This window comes from Piliocolobus tephrosceles, chromosome 14, assembly GCF_002776525.5.
Source record: "Piliocolobus tephrosceles isolate RC106 chromosome 14, ASM277652v3, whole genome shotgun sequence".
NCBI classification, from domain to species: Eukaryota; Metazoa; Chordata; class Mammalia; order Primates; family Cercopithecidae; genus Piliocolobus; species Piliocolobus tephrosceles.
This window is the reverse complement of record NC_045447.1, coordinates 46,157,925-46,176,797: the sequence shown is the minus strand read 5'-3', so window position 1 is coordinate 46,176,797 and position 18,873 is coordinate 46,157,925. Positions and strand designations below refer to the sequence as shown.

At 42.3% G+C, this 18,873-nt stretch overlaps 1 protein-coding gene and 1 pseudogene across 6 annotated transcripts in view; one reads left to right on the top strand and one right to left on the bottom strand.

Annotated features, from left to right (window-relative positions):
• UBAP1 (ubiquitin associated protein 1) overlaps nt 1–18,873 on the top strand; it is a 77,072-nt gene that overhangs the window by 33,299 nt on the left and 24,900 nt on the right. For 5 of the 6 annotated variants that reach the window (XM_026456177.1, XM_026456180.1, XM_026456179.1 and 2 more), the window contains one exon: nt 6,912–6,952. The exons of the other annotated variant lie outside the window; for it this stretch is intronic. In XM_026456177.1, coding sequence (XP_026311962.1) covers nt 6,919–6,952 — 34 coding nt within the window. In that variant the 5' untranslated portion in view covers nt 6,912–6,918. The remainder of the gene's footprint in view (nt 1–6,911; nt 6,953–18,873) is intronic. 6 annotated transcript variants of the gene reach the window in all.
• LOC111536800 lies at nt 9,684–10,326 on the bottom strand (annotated as a pseudogene).

The window sequence follows — 18,873 nt, the reverse complement described above, 5'->3', positions numbered from 1 at the left end:
AAAGACCTCTACAAGGAAAACTATAAAAGACTGCTGAAAGAAATCATAGATGACACAAACAAATGGCAGCATATCCCATGCTTATGGATGGGTAGAATCAATATTGTGAAAATGACCATACTGCCAAAAGCAATCTACCAATTCAATGTAGTCCCCATCAAAATACCACCATCATTCTTCACAGAATTAGAAAAAACAATTCTAAAATTCATACAAAACAAAAAAAGAGCCTGCATAGCCAAAACAAGACTAAGCAAAGGGAACAAATCTGGAGGCATCACATCACATGATTTCAGACTATACTATAAGACCATAGTCACCAAAACAGCTTGGTACTGGTATAAAAATAGGCACACAGACCAATGGAACAGAATTGAGAACCCAGAAATAAACCCGAATACTTACAGCCAGCTGATATTTGACAAAGCAAACAAAAACAAAGTGGGGCAAGGATACCCTTTGCAACAACGGTGCTGGGATAATTGGCTAGCCATATGTAGGAGAATGAAACTGGATCCTCATCTCTCACCTTATACAAGATAGATACATCTCTCACCTTATAGAAGATACAAGATAGATACAGATTTCTATAAAAAATTCTAGAAGATATCATTGGAAAAACCCTTCTAGACACTGGCTTAGGCAAGGATTTCATGACCAAGAACCCAAACAAATAAAAAGAAAGATAAATAGCTGGGACCCACAGAGTGGGAGAAAATCTTCATAATCTATACATCTGACAAAGGACTAATATCCAGAATCTACAACCAACTCAAATTAGTAAGAAAAAAACAATCCCATCAAAAAGTGGGCTAAGGGCATGAATAGACAATCCTCAAAAGAGGATATACAAATGACCAACAAACATAAGAAAAATGCTCAACATCACTAATGATCAGGGGAATGCAAATCAAAACCACAGTGCGTTACCACCTTACTCCTGCAAGAAAGGCCATAATAAAAAAATTGAAAAACAGTAGATATTGGCGTGGATGCAATGATTGGGCAACAGTTTTACACTGCTGTGGGAATGTAAAGTAGTACAGCCACTCTGGAAAACAGTGTGGAGATTCATTAAAGAACTAAAAGTAGAACTATCATTTGATCCAGCAATCCCACTATTGGGTATCTACCCAGAGTAAAAGAAGTCATTTGAAAAAGACATTTGCACACGCATGTTTATAGCAGCACAATTCACAAGTGCAAAATCGTGGAACCAACCCAAATGCCCATCAGTCAATGAGTGGATAAACTGGTGTGTGTATATATGTATATATGATAGTATATGTGTATATATGTGTGTGTGTATATACATATATATGTGTATATATATCTATTTCTGTATCTATCTATATATATATATATGATGGAATACTGCTCAGCCATAAAAAGGAATGAGTTAGCATTTGCAGTGACGTGGATGAGATTGGAGACTATTCTAAGTAAAGTAACTCAGGAATGGAAAACCAAACATCATGTGTCCTCACTGATATGTGGGAGCTAAGCTATGAGGATGCAGAGGCATAAGAATGATACAGTGAACTTTGGGGACCTGGGGGGAAGGGTGGGAGGGGCGTGAGGGATAAAAGACTACAAATATGGTGTAGCGTATACTGCTTGGGCCATGGGTGCACTAAAATCTCACAAATCACCACTAAAGAACTTATGTAACCGAATGCCACCTGTACCCCAATAACTTATGGAAAAATAAATAATTAAGAAAACAATGGGTTTAAATAAGTAAAGTATAGGAAGTTCTTGTTGAAACGTGTACATATATATGTACACACACACATACATACACGTATATACATATATATAAAAGATGTTCTGGGGGAAGAAAACTGACCCTAAGTAGATATTACATTGCCTTTGAGCTTTGAGAGACTGAAGTTTTGCTGCATAGTGGACCTTAGAAAAATCTTCATGTGTCCAAATATAGATTTCTTATATTCTTAAGGACTGTGGAAAATATAATAATATCTATAATATTGGAAAAAAATCTGTTTTATCAGCTCTATTGAGGCATGATTTTAAAAATTTTACATTATTTACTAATAAAGAACTGTATTTTATTTTTCATTTACTATTCCTTGTGGTCTTCTGTCTAGTTGTTCACTGCCTCATTGCCTCTCTGATTTTCAAAATCAGAAGTTGTTGACACCCATCTTTCTGGCCCTCTCCTCTGGAGCACCTCTCTGCTGCCAATTTTTTTCTTGCAATTTAATTTTAAAAACAATTTACTGAGGTGAAATTCACATAGCATGAAATTAACCATTTTAAAATGATCAATTTAGTGGCATTTAGTACTCTCATAGTGTTGTGCAATCACCACATCTAGTTCTGAAACCTTTCCATCACTCCAAAGGAGACCCTTACCAATTACACAGTTTCTCTTTACCAGACCCTGGCAACCGCCAGTCTGCTTTCAGTCTCTGTGGATTTTCCGTTTCTGGACATCTCATATGAATGGCATCACACAATATTTGTGAACTTTTTTATCTTCTTTTTTTTTATTTTTAATTTTTTTTAGAACTGGGGTCTCACTGTGTTGCCCAGGCTACAGTGCAGTGGTGTGATCATAGCTCACTGCAGCCTTGAGCACCTGGACCCAAGTGAACCTGATTAGCTGGGACTACAGGCATGCACCACCACGCCATACTAATTTTTTTTTTTTTTTTTTTAATTTATGACTGGCGGTCTTGCCCAAGCTGGAGTGCAGTGGCTTAATCATGGCTCACTGCAACCTTTGCCTGCTGGGCTTAAGCCATCCTCCCACCTCAGCCTTCCAAGTAGCTGGGACTACAGGTGCATACCACTATGCTCAGCTAATTTTTGTATGTTTAGTAGAGACGGGGTTTTGCTATGTTAACCCAGACTGGTCTCAAACTCCTGAGCTCTAGTTAATTTTGAAATACAGAATATATTATTGTTAACTGTAGTCACCTTACTGTACAATAGAACACCAGAACTTATTCTTCCTGTCTGGTGGTAACTTTAATCATTCATCAACTTCTCCCCACCTCACTGCCTGCCCTCCCCTTTACTACCCTCCCCACCTCCCCAGCCTCTGGTTATCACTGTTATACTTTCTACTTTTTTGGGAGGGGTGTTTGCTAGTTATTTATGACCAATATTTAACATCTGTAATTCTCTGCAGTCAAAAGTTCTTTGAGAGGATGCCATCAGCCTTGGTCAGTCAAAGAATGGAGTCATCTGTTTTACCATCCTGTGAATGTCCCTAGGCAGATAGCATAGGTGGTGGTTGTTACTGTTTTGAGACAGAATCTCTGTCTGTTGCCCAAGCTGGAGTGCAGTGGCGTGATCAGCTCATTGCAGCCTCTGCCTCCTGGGCTCAAGTGATTCTCCTGCCTCAGCCTCCCGAGTAGTTGGGACTATGGGTATGTGCCACCATGCCCTGCTAATTTTTGTATTTTTGTAGTTACTGAGTTTGCCGTATTGGCCAGGCTGATCTCGAATTCCTGACCTCAGGTGATCTGCCTTCTTCGGCTTCTCAAAGTGCTGAGATTACAGCCGTGAGCCACCGGGCGTGGCTGGTGGTGGTGGTGGTTGTTTTAATTTTTGTTTTTCAACTTTTATTTTAGATTCAGGGGGCACATGTGCAGTTTGTTGCCTGAGTATATTGTGTGATGCTTAGGTTTGGAACAAATGATCCCATCACCCAGGTACTGAACATAGTACCCAATAGTTTCTCAACCCTTGTCCCCCTCTCTCCTTAACTGCTCTAGTAGTCGCCAGTTTCTATTGTTGCCATCTTTATTACCACATGTGTTGTTTAGCTGCCACTTACAAATGAGAACATGCAGTATTTGTTCCTGCGTTAATTCACTTAAGAAGTATAGGTTTTAAATTTGCCATCTGCCAGTGACCTTGTCATCTTCAGCCACAGTCATGTGGATTGATACGTGGTCCTTAGACTGATGATGTGGTTGCTGACAGAGAATTCCTGAGGTACCTACAGGTCTGTGAACTTGTCACTCTGCTTGTTGATGCCAGACCTGCTGCAGCCATGAGGCATACATGTGCAGTTTGTTGCCTCTGCTTTTATGAGATAAACTTTTTAAAATTCTGTATGGGTAAGATCATACAAAATTTGTCTTTCTGTGTCTGGCTTGTTTCAGTTAACACAAAGTTCTGCAGGTTCATTCACATTGTCATAAATGACAGGATTTCATTTTTTTTTTTTTTTTTGAGGCAGTCTTGCTGAGTTGCCCAGGCTGGAGTGCAGTGGCACTGTCTCGGCTCACTGCAACCTCCGTCTCCCAGCCTCAAGTGATTCTCATGCTGGATTTCCTTCCTTTTTTTTTTATGGTGAACAGTTGAGCCTTCCCCCCCTCCACCCCCGAGACGGAGTCTTGCTCTGTCGCCCAGGCTGGAGTGCAGTGGTGCAATCTTGGCTCACTGCAAGCTCCGCCTCCCAGGTTCACGCTGTTCTCCTGCCTCAGCCTCCTGAGTAGCTGGGACTACAGGTGCCAGCCATCACGCCAGGCTAATTTTTTGTATTTTTAGTAGAGATGGGGTTTCACTGTGTTAGCCAGGATGGTCTTGATCTCCTGACCTCGTGATCCGCCCGCCTCGGCCTCCCAAAGAGCTGGGATTACAGGCATGAGCCACCGCGCCTGGCCCAGTTGAGCCTTTTTAAAAAGCCAAGCATTTGGCTGGGCGCAGTAGCTCACGTCTGTAATCCCAGCCTTTGGGAGGCCAAGGCAGGTGGATCACAAGGTCAAGAGATCGAGATCATCCTGGCCAACCATGGTGAAACCCCGTCTCTACTAAAAATACAAAAATTAGCTGGGCAGGGTGGCGTGTGCCTGTAGTCCCAGCTACTAGGGAGACTGAGGCAGGAGAATCACTTGAACCCGGGAGGCGGTGGTTGCAGTGAGCCGAGATTGCACCACTGCACTCCAGGCTGGAAACAGAGCGAGACTCCATCTCAAAAAAAAAAAAAAAAAAAAAAAAAAGCCAAGCACATCCATTTAAATTTTGGTGGAACTTCTTTATAACATTCCTGATGTCAGCGTATTATAGGTATTGTTTGGAAAATTGTTTATTAAAGACTCAAACAGCCTCTCTCAAGTTCTTTACCTCAACAACAGTTGCTTTGTCAAACAGCTGATATCACACAATTTTTATTGGGGTTATGGAAATGAAACACTAATTTTTTGCATATGTCTGTGAGCATATTCACGACTCTCACTGCTGGAAGTTTAGATACCGCTGCTTTCCCAATTTAGGAAAACAAATTTCTGGTATGTGCCTGTGTGGAAAGGTTGAGGCTGCTAAGAATCTTGCTTCTGGGTTTTAGAAGTCTCACTGTGAGATGGGGTGCAGTGGCTCATGCCTGTAATCACAGCACTTTGGGAGGCTGGGGTGGGTGGATCACTTGAGCCCAGGAGTTCAAGACCAGCCTGTCCAACATGGCAAAACTCTGTTTCTAATAAAATTACAAAATAAATAGCTGGGTGTGATGGCACACTTCCGTAATCCCAGCTACTTGGGGAAGCTGAGACATGAGAATTGTTTGAACTCAGGAGGCAGAGGTTGCAATAAAGATTGCAGCACTGCACTCCAGCCTGGGCAACAGGGAGATGCCTAGGAAATGTTTTCTGCACATATAAAAAGGTTAAATCATTTTCAGTATAGTTTGCAGGTTCTTTGAAATTTGATATACATACACTTCATAAATTTAATTCTCCATGAACTACAGTATCAAACAGAATACACTCTTATCTGTACACCATGCTGAAAAATGGAAACTTTTTTTTTGTTTGAAACAGTCTCGCTCTGTTGCCTAGGCTGGAGTGCAGTGGTACAATCACTGGTCACTGCAGCCTTGACTTCCTGGGCTCAGGTGATTCTCCCACCTCAGCCTCCCAAGTAGCAGGGACTACAGGCATGCAACACCACACCGGCGAATTTTTTGTATCTTTGTAGAGATGAGGTTTCACTATGTTGCCCAGGCTGGTCTTGGAACTCCTGGGCTCAGGTAATCCACCTACCTCAGCCTCCCAGAATGCGGGATTACATGTGTAAGTCAGCACGCCTGGCTGAAAACAGAAACTTTTCAAGAAAAGTTTAAAATTAACTACCAAATTAATAGATGTTACCATATAATGTTCAGAAATACAAATATTTTATGAATTATTCCCAGTCCTATTACCTAGAGGCAACCATTATAAATATTTTTTATGTACAGGTTGAGTATCCCTTATCTAAATGCTTGGCACCAGAAGTGATTCAGATTTCAGATTTTGTAACTTTTTGCATCATACTTACTGGTTCAGCGTCCCTAATCTGAAAAAAAATGCCCCTATGAACATTGAGTCTTGTCTTGTCCTGCCCTGCCCTGCCCTGCCCTGCCCTACCCTACCCTGCCCTACCCTTCCCCTTCCCTTCACAGGGTCTTGTGCTGTTGCACAGGCTGCAGTTCAGTGGCACCTTCTTAGCTCACTGCAGCCTCAAGTCCTAAACTTAAGTGATCATCTCACGTCAGCCTCCCAAGTAGCTAGGACTATAGGCATGCGCCACTACGCCCAGCAAATTTTTGATTTTCATTAATTATTTTTTTGTGTGTGAGACAGAGTCTTGCTCTGTTGCCCAGGCTGTAGTGCAGTGGCTCACTGCAATCTCAGTCTCCCTATGAGATCTCACTGTGTTGCTGATCTCAAATTTCTGGGCTCAAGTGATCCTCCCACCTCTGCCTCCCAAAGCACTGGGATTACAGGCATGAGCCACAGTGCCTGGATCTTTTTTTGGACTTTAGGAGTAAGAAGTGAGGATCCTGTCAGCCCTGAAACCTTAGGTCTTCTGGTTTCTTTTTTGTACTCTCAATTTTCTTCGTACTACCTTCAAGGTATAATGTGCCTAAGAAATATTTCCTTGTTTTTCAGGTTCTAAATGGCTTCTAAGAAGTTGGGTGCAGATTTTCATGGTAAGTGGACTGTTAGAATCATGGTTTAAGTTATGATTTGATCAGAGGATTTGGAATCACTCAGCATAGTTTTAAGTACAGTTGCCCCTTTTTGTCTCTTTTAATGAACAGCTTGACAAAAATAAAGTTGTACAACAATGTATCATGTATATCCAAAAGGTCTTCAGAGAACTAAAAGTATTTCTTCAAATGGGTAGTTTAACTTCAGAGTGTCTCTGGTTATTGTACTTGAAACTACTAGTGATAGATTAGGAGTCTGCCTGTTCTGTTTCTTCAGCAGCATCAAAGGTATAGTTACCTTTCCCTTTCCTGTTCCTTAGTCATAGCTCTTCTCCATATGTGTGTGTGAAAAATTCTAACCCTTTGGTTAATGCTTTATAATGTTTTAGTTTAGTTTCCTGTGCCCCATCAAAGGAAGTAATTTACTACAAATCAATCACTGTATTACAGAGGTATCAATACTGATATTTATAATTTTGAATTTGAAATTAATAGTTTCTCTGTCTTTTTTTCCTATGATACAACCTTCCAAAATGGAATACAATAATAAACTATTATCTGCCTTTGGAGGGGAATGGAAGGAGGTACCTAAGAAGTTAAAATTATACCCTTTTTTCATATAGTAGAAGATAAGAATTAAAAACCAGAAGTAGTCAAATAACACAATTACTTTAAAAGAGGTTTTAAAGCCAATTTGCCATGTTAAAAATTATATCAGCCAGGCACGGTGGCATGTGTCTGCAATCCCAGCTACTTGGGGGCTTAAGGTGGGAGGATTGCTTGATCCCAGAAGTTTGAAGTTGCAGTGAGCTGTGATCATGTAACTGCACTCCAGCCTGGACGACAGAGTGAGACCCTGACTCAAACAAAAAAATACATATGTATATCACATCATTGTGAGAATGATTTACTAGACTGCCTGGGGATGTGTTGGTATGCTCTTCTGAGCTGCGAGTGGTTGGTTGATAAGATCCCTCAGCTGAGTCAGAGTGGTAGCGGTGACTGTGATTTTACTTGCTTATATATTTTATACAACAGCCTTTAAATTTTGATTTGTCAGTGTGCATATACTTACATAGATAACCTGCCTGAGTTTTAAAAAATCCTTTTGAAGTTATTAAAACTCTGGAATTAGCATTATTTAAAGAAGTCAGGCATCTTATATTTCAGGTAAGCTATTTGCTATTATTTATGGATTATTACAGGTCTTCTTAAAAGTATTCAAATGGTAATAGAAAGGCAGATCTGGGCAGGGCTCGGTGGCTCACCCCTATAATCCCAACAGGAGATTAGGAGGTTGAGGCGAGAGGATCGCTTAAGGCCAGGAGTTGAAGACCAGCCTGGGCAACATAGTAAGACACTGTCTCTACAAAAAAATTTAAAAATTAGCTGGGTATGCTGGTATCTGCCTGTAGTCTCAGCTACTTGGGAGGCTGAGAGGTGGGAGAAGTGCTGAGCCCGGAGGTCAAGGCTGCAGTGAGCCATGATCACGCCACTGCACTCCAGCCTGAATCACATGAGAGCCTGTCTCAAACAAACAAACAAAAAAAAGATTCTTGCCGCTGAGCTTAAGAAAAGAAAAAGGGGGAAAAAGACAGATCTGAATTGCCTCTAGATCACCTTTTCAAGGGAGAAAAGAGAGGACAGAGCAAGGGCAGAGGAAAAGCTTGAGGAGAGAAAATAGCAAAAATGAAAAATTTGCCCTTATTTCAAAAGATAGACTTTCTGTTTTGAATCTTTGGAACATCTGTTTTGATCAGACTGAAAATAGTTGTACCCCATGTTTTGTATTTCAACTGAACATTCCAGAGAGAAGATTATAATTTTGAAGGTGTCTGTTCAGTAAAGACTGGTATTTCCCCATCTCCTTAAATTCCTAACCAGGCCGGGTGCAGTGGCTCACACCTGTAATCCCAGCACTTTGGGAGGCCGAAGCGGGCGGATCACCTGAGGTCAGGAGTTCAAAACCAGCCTGACCAACATGGAGAAACCCCGTCTCTACTAAAAATGTAAAATTAGCCGGGGCTGGTGGCACAGGTCTGTAATCCCAGCTACTCGGGAGGTTGAGGCAGGAGAATCGCTTGAACCTGGGAGGTGGAGGTTATGGTGAACTGAGATGGTGTCATTGCACTCCAGCCTGGGCAACAAGAGCGAAACTCGGTCTCAAAAAAAAAAAAAAAAAAAGAATTCCTAACCAAAGTGTTATTTTTTAATTTAATTTAATTTTTTTTTGAAAGAGAGTCTTGCTCTGTTGCTCAGGCTGGAGTGCGTGGCACAATCTCAGCTCACTGCAAGCTCCACCTCCTGGGTTCACGCCATTCTCCTGCCTCAGCCTCCCAAGTAGCTGGGACTACAGGCACCCACCACCATGCCCGGCTAATTTTTTTGTATTTTTCAGTACAGACGGGGTTTCACTGTGTTAGCCAGGATGATCTCGATCTTCTGACCTCGTGATCCACCTGCCTCAGCCTCTCAAAGTGCTGGGATTACAGGCACGAGCCACTGCGCCCGGCCCAAAGTGTTATTGTTTAAATGAAACTTTCTACCTGAGTAAAGTTTAGGAGAAAAATTTTCTTTCTCCCTTAGGCTGCTTCTCCCTTAACAGGGCTTTTATTGCTGAGTTCCTGGTTGAATTTCACCGGCTTTAGTTGTTTTTTGTTTGTTTCTTTCTTTTTGGGGGGAACAAAACAATAAGCACCTTTATTACATGGGTGAAGACAAAAACGAGGATTTATTTGTCTTTCCGGGCCTTGATTTTCCTGATAGAACTCCACCTCCTTGCCTTCTAGCACATAGCCATCTGCTTGGCCACACTGTCCCAGCCTTGAAGCGATGCACGCAAGAAGCTTGCCCTGCTGGAACTGCTCCTCCAAGAGACTGCTGATTTTGGCATTCTTTTTCCTTTCATCGATTTCTTCTGAAATTTTTTAGATCATTTTTTGTTTAAAATCTCTTCTTCCTCAGGAATCAGCTTGGCTCCTTTCTCGCGGTCCAGGGGCAGTGCATAGTGGGACTCGTACAACTGTCCATACGGTGTGCTGTCGATGAGTATGGTGTGCTGTTGATGAGCATGATGCAGTTCTTCACCAGGGTCTTGATACGGACCAGCTCATTATTAGACGCATTGTAGACAACATCGATGATCCTTGTTTTGCGAGTACAACACTCTGAGCCCCAGGAGAAATTCCCCATGTCCAGCCTCAGGGCACAGTATTTCTAGTTACCTCCTCGAACGTGGACTGTGTGGATGTGGCAGGGACCAATCTTGGTGTTGGCAGCTGGGCACCCCACCTCATACTTCCACTTCTTGTGGTAGGGCTTTCTCTTGCCCGGGTCTTGCGGTGCTTGTGTCAGTTCTCCCGAGAGATGTCCATTGCTCGGTGCTGGCTGGAAAGAGCTAGTTGGGTTTTTAGAGTAAAGTATCCTATTTTTAGATATCAGGTAGTTTAAGTAATAGAAATGAAAGGGGATAGATGGAGAATATTTAATAGGCAATTGTGTAGGCATGTGAGTACAGAAAATAAGTTTCTGCTCTCTCAAGGCTAAAATTAGAAAGCCAGGAACTAAGGCTGCTCCTTCCACTTCTTCTAAGAAGAAGCTGCTTAGCCTTTCTTCACTATATGTTTCTATGTCTGTGATCCATTATTATTCTTCAGTTCATAGACTTGCTTTCTTGGCCTAATAGTGTAGAGTACACAGGGCTATAAATGGCCACCCCAGTTAAGGTGCTGCTTGCTACTTGATCTTTCAGTGTCAGTGGCTAGCATCATAGAGATAGAGATTTTATATCTTTTGGTCAGGGTAAACTGATGGCATAGCCTTCTTAGCTTATGAGCCTGTGGATTGATTCCTCCAAAGTTAGGTGTCTGACTGGTCCATTGGGAGGTTAATGGATGTGGGTATAACTTTTCTGTGGCACTTGGGGTGTAGACAAGGAGGTAATAACTGCTGTCATGACTGGATATTAAAATGTATTTTTTTCTTTTTAATATTTGGGACTGAGTAGGTCTGGTGCTGTGCTGTCTTTGATTAGCACTTGATTTACCTCTGAGTTTGTTATTTTCAACTAAAGTTGAACAACTTCACTGTTACTAGTAACCATATATCCCTAAATAACAGAATAAGGGAAACAAACAGTTATTTCTCAGACTTCTAGAAATATTATCCATTTCTTATAAAAACTGCATACCATTGGCTTAGTTTGGATAAGGACTTTCTTGGAGCCTGGTGCTTTAAAATCTCAATCCTCTTTAACTGATTCTTGTTTTCGTCTAGGAGAAATGTTATTTATCTGGAAAATGTGTTGAGACTCTAATTTATGAAAAAATAGACCCTGTGATAAGATTTGATAAAACTAGCCCCCCTCCTTAAATCAGTTTATTGAAGTATAATTGATATATAAAAAGCTGTACATGATTACATATTTAATGTATACATCTTGATGAGTTTGGGGATAAGTATACACTCATGAAACCATTATCATCATTAAGGCATTAACATTCATTACTTCCCAAAGTTTCCTCCACTCTATTACACAGTTGTGTGTGTGTGTGTGTGGGGGGGGGGGGGGGGGGGGGGGGGCTGGGGGGATTGCCTGAGACCAGGAGTTTGAGACCAGCCTGGGCAACACAGCAAGACCCCCTGTTTCTTGTTTTTTTTTTTTTGTTTGTTTGTTTGTTTGTTTGAGATGGAGTCCCGCTCTGTCGCCCATGCTGCAGTGCAGTGGTGCCATCTCTGCTCACTGCAACCTCTGCTTCCTCAAGCAATTGCTCAAGCAATTCTCCTGTCTCAGCCCCCTGAGTAACTGGGATTACAGGTGCGCACCACCATGTCTGGCTAATTTTTGTATTTTTAGTAGAGATAGGGTTTCGCCATGTTGGCCAGGTTGCTTTTGAACTCCCGACCTCAGGTGATCCACCTGCCTTTGCCTCCCAAAGTTCCGGGATTACAAGCATGAGCCACCGTGCCTGGCCTTGTTTCTACAAAAGAATTAAAAATTAGCCAGGTGTGGTGGAGCTTCTCTGTAGTCCTAGCATCTCAGGAGCCTGGGACAGGAGAATTGCTTAAGCCCAGGAGTTCAATGTTATAGTGAGCTATGATCACATATACATTAGGTTGTTTAGTATTGTTCCAGATATCTCAACAGTGTTCAGTTTTTTTCCTTTTTTTCTGTTTGTATTTCAGTTTAGCTAATTTCTTTTCACCTAACTTCAAGTCCCGAGTCTTTCTTATGCTGATTATTGTCTTCGCATTAGCGTAGCCTGGCTTATGAACCATCAAAATTTTTCTTTTCTGATAATGAATTTTTCACTTGTGGCATTTCCATTTGTTTCTTTATATTTCCATCTCTCTGCTGAAGTTCCCTTCTGCTCACACATGTTTATTTTTTCCATTAGACCCTTTAACATATTTATTATTATTATTTTAAAGCTCCCTGTCTGATGTTTACAATATCTTGGCTGTCCCTGAATTTGAGTCTGATGACCGGTTCCTCTCTTAATTCTGGATCACATTTTCTTGCTTCTTTCTGTGTCTTACAATTTTTAATTGAATGCCAGACAACGTATATTAAAAAGCTGATTTTGTAGATGATGTGGCTTGTTTTGTTGTTAGGATATGAGTAACATTTTCTTGTGATTTCACATCTTACAACAGATATCTATGTAATTTTGTATATTTGTGATTTTGCAAGTGTTACCTGGCCTGTGGCTTTAAGATAGTTTTGTTTGTTTATTTATTTATTTTAAACCCCTTGCTGCGGTAGATACTGATGACTTTAAGATGGTGATAACTGGTCATGGAATTGCAGATTTTCACTTAATTTTAAGTTTGATCTTACTCTTTTTAAAAAAACCTCAATTTGAATCTCCTCAGAGTAAAATCTGAACTAAATATAATGCAGTTGCTCTCCTCTATTGGGAATTTGTCCCCCTACCTGGAATTGTACCTTTTTTTTAGAAAAACGGGCAGGTTACAGAATCATAGGCATATCAGCAATTTAGAAAGAAACAAATGAAATCTTCCCAGAGTTCATCCTGAGTTGTTATACATTCAGCCCACTAACTGTCTTCCACCAAAGTGGTGTGCAGAACCTAACCAGGGAACTTCCACAACCACAGCCATTAGGCATGCACTTAGTGGCTTTTTAAAAAATTGAACTTAGGAAAATGGACTCAAATATTTTAGGAAGATTTTCAGTAATGAGGACTGAAACTAAAAGGTATTTGAGGTTGAGGCAGAAAATTGTTAACTATAATATTTTAAATTCTTGATACATTGGATAAAAATGGACAGTTCCACTTTGGGAGGCTGAGGTGGGAGGATCACCTGAGTCTGGGAATTTGAGACCAGCCCGGGCAACAAAGTGAGCCCTCAGCTCTACAAAAAAAAAGTTAAAAATTAGCTGGGCATGGTGGTGCATGCCTGTAGTCCCAGCTACTCAGGAGGCTGAGGTGGGAGGATCACTTGAGCTCAGGAGAATTAGGCTGCAGGGAGAGGTGGTGACGTCACTGCACTCCAGCCTGGGTGACAGAGCAAGACCCTTAAAAAAGAAACCGGGTGTGGTGGCTCATGCCTGTAATCCCAGCACTTTGGGAGGCTGAGGCAGGTGAATCACGAGGTCAGGAGATCGAGACCATCCTAGTGTCTTAATTTAATGTAACTTAATTTAGGAGAGCTAAGTAATTAAACATGAGGCCAAAGTACATAAGAAAGCGGCAGCCTTTTATTGCAAATATGCACACACTCTTGGGCGAGGTTCCCTGGTCCTCAGGTATGGGGCCAGGGAAGTTGCCCTGGTGCTCTGGCGTGATGTTCTCAGGTCCACGAATGCAGGGGCCGAAGAAGTCACCCCGGCTCCTGCCGGCAGCGGACTTTTATACATTGGTACTGGAAGGGGGCGGGCAGTGGGCGGGATAAGGGCGTGATAGGGGCATCTCCATAGGCGTGGCCGGGTAAGTTTCGCTCTCTTCGGATTGACGTCACCTGGCGCATGCTCGGTTGAGCTGCATCTTCTCGGGGGCGGGCTGCATTTTCTCGCAGGCGGGTAAGTTGGTGAGGAAGAACCTGGAAGCAACAGGGGTGGTGCCTTCTTGTTTACTTTCCTCCATCTTGTCCCTTCTCCCTCACCCAGACACCTAGCCAACACCGTGAAACCCCGTCTCTACTAAAAATACAAAAAATTAGCCAGGTGTGGTGGCGGGCCCCTGTAGTCCCAGCTATTCAGGAGGCTGAGGCAGGAGAATGGTGTGAACCTGGGAGGTGGAGCTGGCAGTGAGCCAAGATCGCATCACTGCACTCCAGCCTGGGCGACAGAGCGAGACTTCATCTCAAAAAAAAAGAAAAGAAAATTCCTGAGACATAATTGGTTATATTTGGAAGAAATACATTTTCTAATTTTCACAGCACCATCATTAATAGTAGTTAACGGTAGTCTCTATCCATTATTACAAATACTGCAATACTGCTTTCTTTGTTCCTTTTTTTTTTTTTTTTTGGAGGTGGAGTCTCAGTCGCCCAGGCTGGAGTGCAGTGGCGCGATTTCGGCTCACTGCAGCCTCCACCTGCTGGGTTCAAGCGATTCTCCTGCCGCAGTTTCCCGAGTAGCTGGGATTACAGGTGTGCACCACCAGGACTAGCTAAGTTTTTTTGTATTTTTAGTAGAGACGGAGGTTTCACCATGTTGGCCAGGCTGGTCTTGAAATCCTGACCTCAAGTGATCCATCCGCCTTGGCCTCCCAAAGTGCTGGGATTACAGGTGTGAGCCACTTTGCCTGGCCACGTTCCCATCTCTTTAAATGCCTTTTTGCCCTTTATCCTACTTCCTCCCTCCAGTAATTACCGAACTATTTGTTCATTCTCTCTTAATAAAGCTTTTAAAGTACTAAGACCCTGGAGGGTTGGGGAATGTACTAAATAAATCACAATGGCATTGGCTTTGTTAGTGAAAGGAAGCTGGTTTTTAAACCAGATACCTGCAATTGGTGCTAGTGAAGGGAAACAGCAGCCCTTTAAAGGTATTCTGCCTCATCTTTTCTGTCCCTAAGCCAGGACCTAGTTTGATTTATAGAATATAAGTTTATCAGTGTATATCACATTATAATAGTTTGCTATCTGAAAGGTAGGCAAGGAAATCACTTTTTTTTTTTACAGGATTTTATTTGACTAATATCTTTTATTCATTTATTATTTGTTTTGAGATGGAATCTTGCTCTGTCACCCAGGCTGCAGTGCAGTGACGTGATCTAGGCTCACTGCAACCTCTGCATCCCAGGTTCAAGCGATTCTCCTGCCTCAGCCTTCTGAGTAGCTGGGACTACAGACATGTGCCACCACACCCGGCTAATTTTTGTATTTTTGGTAGAGATGGAGTTTCACCATGTTGGTCAGGCTGGTCTCGAACTCTTGATCTCGTGATCTGCCTGCCTCAGCCTTCCAAAGTGCTGGGATTACAGGCGTGAGCCACTGTACCCGTCCTGACATGGAGTCTTGCTCTGTCGCCAGGCGGGAGCGCAGTGGAGCCATCTCAGCTCACTGCAACCTTCGACTCCCAGGTTCAAGCGATTCTCCTGCCTCAGCCTCCTGAGTAACTGGGATTACAGGAATGTGCCACCACGCCTGGCTAATTTTTGTATTTTTAGTAGAGATGGGGGTTTCACCATGTTGGCCAGGATGGTTTCAATCTTCTGACCTCGTGATCTGCCTGCCTCAGCCTCCCAGAATGCTGGGATTACAGGTGTAAGCCACCATGCTTGGTCCCTAATTTTTGTATTTTTAGTAGAGACAGGGTTTTACCATGTTGGCCAGGCTGGTCTCGAACTCCTGACCTCAGGTGATCCACCCACCTGTGCCTCCCAAAGTGCTAGGATTACAGGCGTGAACCACCACGCACGGCCTCGTATCTTTAGCACAGTACTTTTTTTTGTAGTTTTTCTCCCTCAACTCCTTGTTACCAATCTACAATAGAACTGGTTATTTAAGAAAATTTAGTTATTATTGAAATGGAGTCTTGCCCTGTTGCCCAGGCTGGAGTGCAGTGGTGTGATCTCAGCGTGCTGCAACTTCTGCCTTCCAGGTTAAAGCAGTTCTCCTGCTTCAGCCTCCTGAGTGGCTGGGATTACATGGGCACGCCACCATGCCCAGCTAATTTTTTGTATTTTTAGTAGAGACGGGGTTTCACCATGCTGGCCAGGCTGGTCTCAAACTCCTGACTTCGTGATGTGCCTGCCTTGGCCTCCCAAATTGCTGGGATTACGGGCGTGAGCTACCGCACCCGGCCAAATATAGTTATTAATGTGGATAGATTTTATCGTTTTTGTGTATCATCTATGCTTATTAGTGTTAAACAAAAGACTTAATTGTGTGCTTGTTAACTTAACTGTAAATCTTTCCAGTGATTCTTAGTGCCAAAGTTTCAGCTTTGTTTCCAGTTAATCAGGATACTAGCCAAAGTTAGAATCTTTCAATAACATTTGAGTCCCTATTTTCAAAGAAAACAGACAAAAATTCTTTAAAATTAGAAAGAACTTTTGTTCTAATCTTCTAAAATACAAGCATTTTATAAGTGCCATAGAGTATAAGTGTTGTAATCAACACTTAGTTTTGTTGGTAAGCTGTAGTGGCTCCCAGCACTTTTTTGGTGGTGCTGGTGCGGGGGATGACATCTGTCTGGTACATTTTTGTAACTTTGTTCAGATCTCAGACATATGCTTGTATCATGTATGAGTAATCTGTTAAAAACATTTGCATGACTAGCCTTGTCATTTTTGGGCAAATAATTTTCAATTTTCATATTAAATATAAGTTGGAACTGGGTGTGATAGTTCATGCCTGTAATCCCAGCAATTTGAGAGGCTGAGGCGGGAAGAATGCTTGAGCCCAGGAGTTGGAGACCAGCCTGGGCGACATAATGAGACCCTGTCTTAGCTACTCAGGAGGCTAAGGTGGGAGGATTACTTGGGTCCCAGAGGGCAAGGATACAGTGAGCCATGATAGCACCACTGTACTCCAGCCTGGGCAAATGTCTCTTAAAAAAGTTATATATATATATATGTATGTTGGGGTAGGGGTTGTCTTTATTTTTATTTTTATTTTTTTTTGAGACGGAGTTTCGCTCTTGTTGCCCAGGCTGGAGTGCACTGGCACGTTCTCAGCTCACTGCAACTTCCGTCTCCCAGGTTCAAGCAATTCTTCTGCCTCAGCCGCCCAAGAAGCTGGGATTACAGGCATGCGCCATCGTGTCTGGCTAAGTTTTTGTATTTTTAGTAGAGATGCGGTTTCACCATGTTGGCCAGGCTGGTCTCAAACTCCTGACCTCCACCTGCCTTGGCCTCCCAAAGTGCTGAGATTAGAGGTGTGAGCCACCGGGCCCGGCCAAGGCATGTCTTTATTTTTAATTCTTCATTCATTGAACAAATTTCATCAGCCATATATTATACTGAGTTTGGGTGATATAGATATGAAACATTTCTCCCCTGTTAAGGGACACTCAAATTCTTGCTCAAACTCTCTGCAGGAAGGTTACGAAAACAAACTATTAACAGTACATAGAAGCAAGTCCTAAGGTGGTAGTATTAACTGGGTATTCTGAGGTTGACAAAGGAGTTGTTCTTGAGGCTCACTGCACCCTCTGCCTCCTGGGTTCAAGCAATTCTCCTGCCTCAGCCTCCCAAGTAGCTGGGACTACAGGCGTGTGCCACTACGCCCGGCGTATTTTTGTATTTTTAGTAGAGAGAGGGTTTCACCATGTTGGCCAGGCTAATCTCAAACTCCTGACCTCAGGTGATCCATCTGCCTCGGCCTTCCAAAGTGGTGAGATTTGGCTTGGGCCACTGCACCCGGCCTCTTGAGTTCATTCTTAAAGGGCTAAATAATAATTACTCAAGTAAATAAGGGTAGGGATGTGATAGGCATTGCCAGCCATGAAAATAGCACATGTAAAAGTATGACCACACTTGGAAAATTTCCTAGGGTGTTAATAAATATGATGATTTCCAAGAGTGTTAAATTACTAAATTGAACACAGTTGTGCATTTAATTTGCTAGCTAAGTGAGCGATAGTTCAAATGTTGTAGTTCTGGGCAGAAGTTAGATGGGAAAGAGATGGGAAAGGCACCCATTCCCACAAGGCTTGGGAGTAGGGGCATTCTTCCTGATGGAGAGTTTCAGGTGTATCTGCAGAATACCTATCCCAGGAAATGGGAATGATGACAAGATTACAAGTATTTTCTGACCTTGATAATTCTTGAGATCTACACAGTTCTTCTAAGGAAAGAAGTCATCTTCGTGGAAGAGGTGTAATTATCTTATTCTGTGTCTGTGAGCATCCAAGAAAATAGTGTGAGGCTGAGAGGTAAACCTTCCTTTACCAGCTGCTAATATTGAAAAACAAAATTTATTTTATCAATTGTATTTCATTGTCCACAATGGTTCTGCCAGTAAATTAGCCTCCCAGAGCTGCTCCAGAAAAGAAAACATGGCCCCATTTGGAGTATATAGCTATTGAGTCATATACAAGAGGCATTTTCCTTTTATCTGACCCTGTGAATAGATGGTCATGTTCTGGTCTTTCCATGTTGTTCAGTTATAATGGGCAAAGAACCTTTAGGAGATTAAAGCAGCTCCATTGTGTATGACCTGTGTTCCTGATAATCTTATTCAGAATCCCATGATTTTGTCTGGTTTTCCCTTTATCATGTAAGTGTTGTGCTGCCTAAGTATTTCCATGATGTTCTAGAATGTAGTGTTTTTTAAGCTAGAGTACTTCTTTTTTTTTTTTTTTTGAGATGGAGTCTCGCTCTGTTGCTCAGGCTGGAATGCAGTGGTGCATTCTACTCGGCTCACTGCAACCTCTGTCTCCTGGGTTCAAGCGATTCTCCTGCCTTAGCCTCCTGAGTAGCTGGGTTTACAGGCACACGCCACCA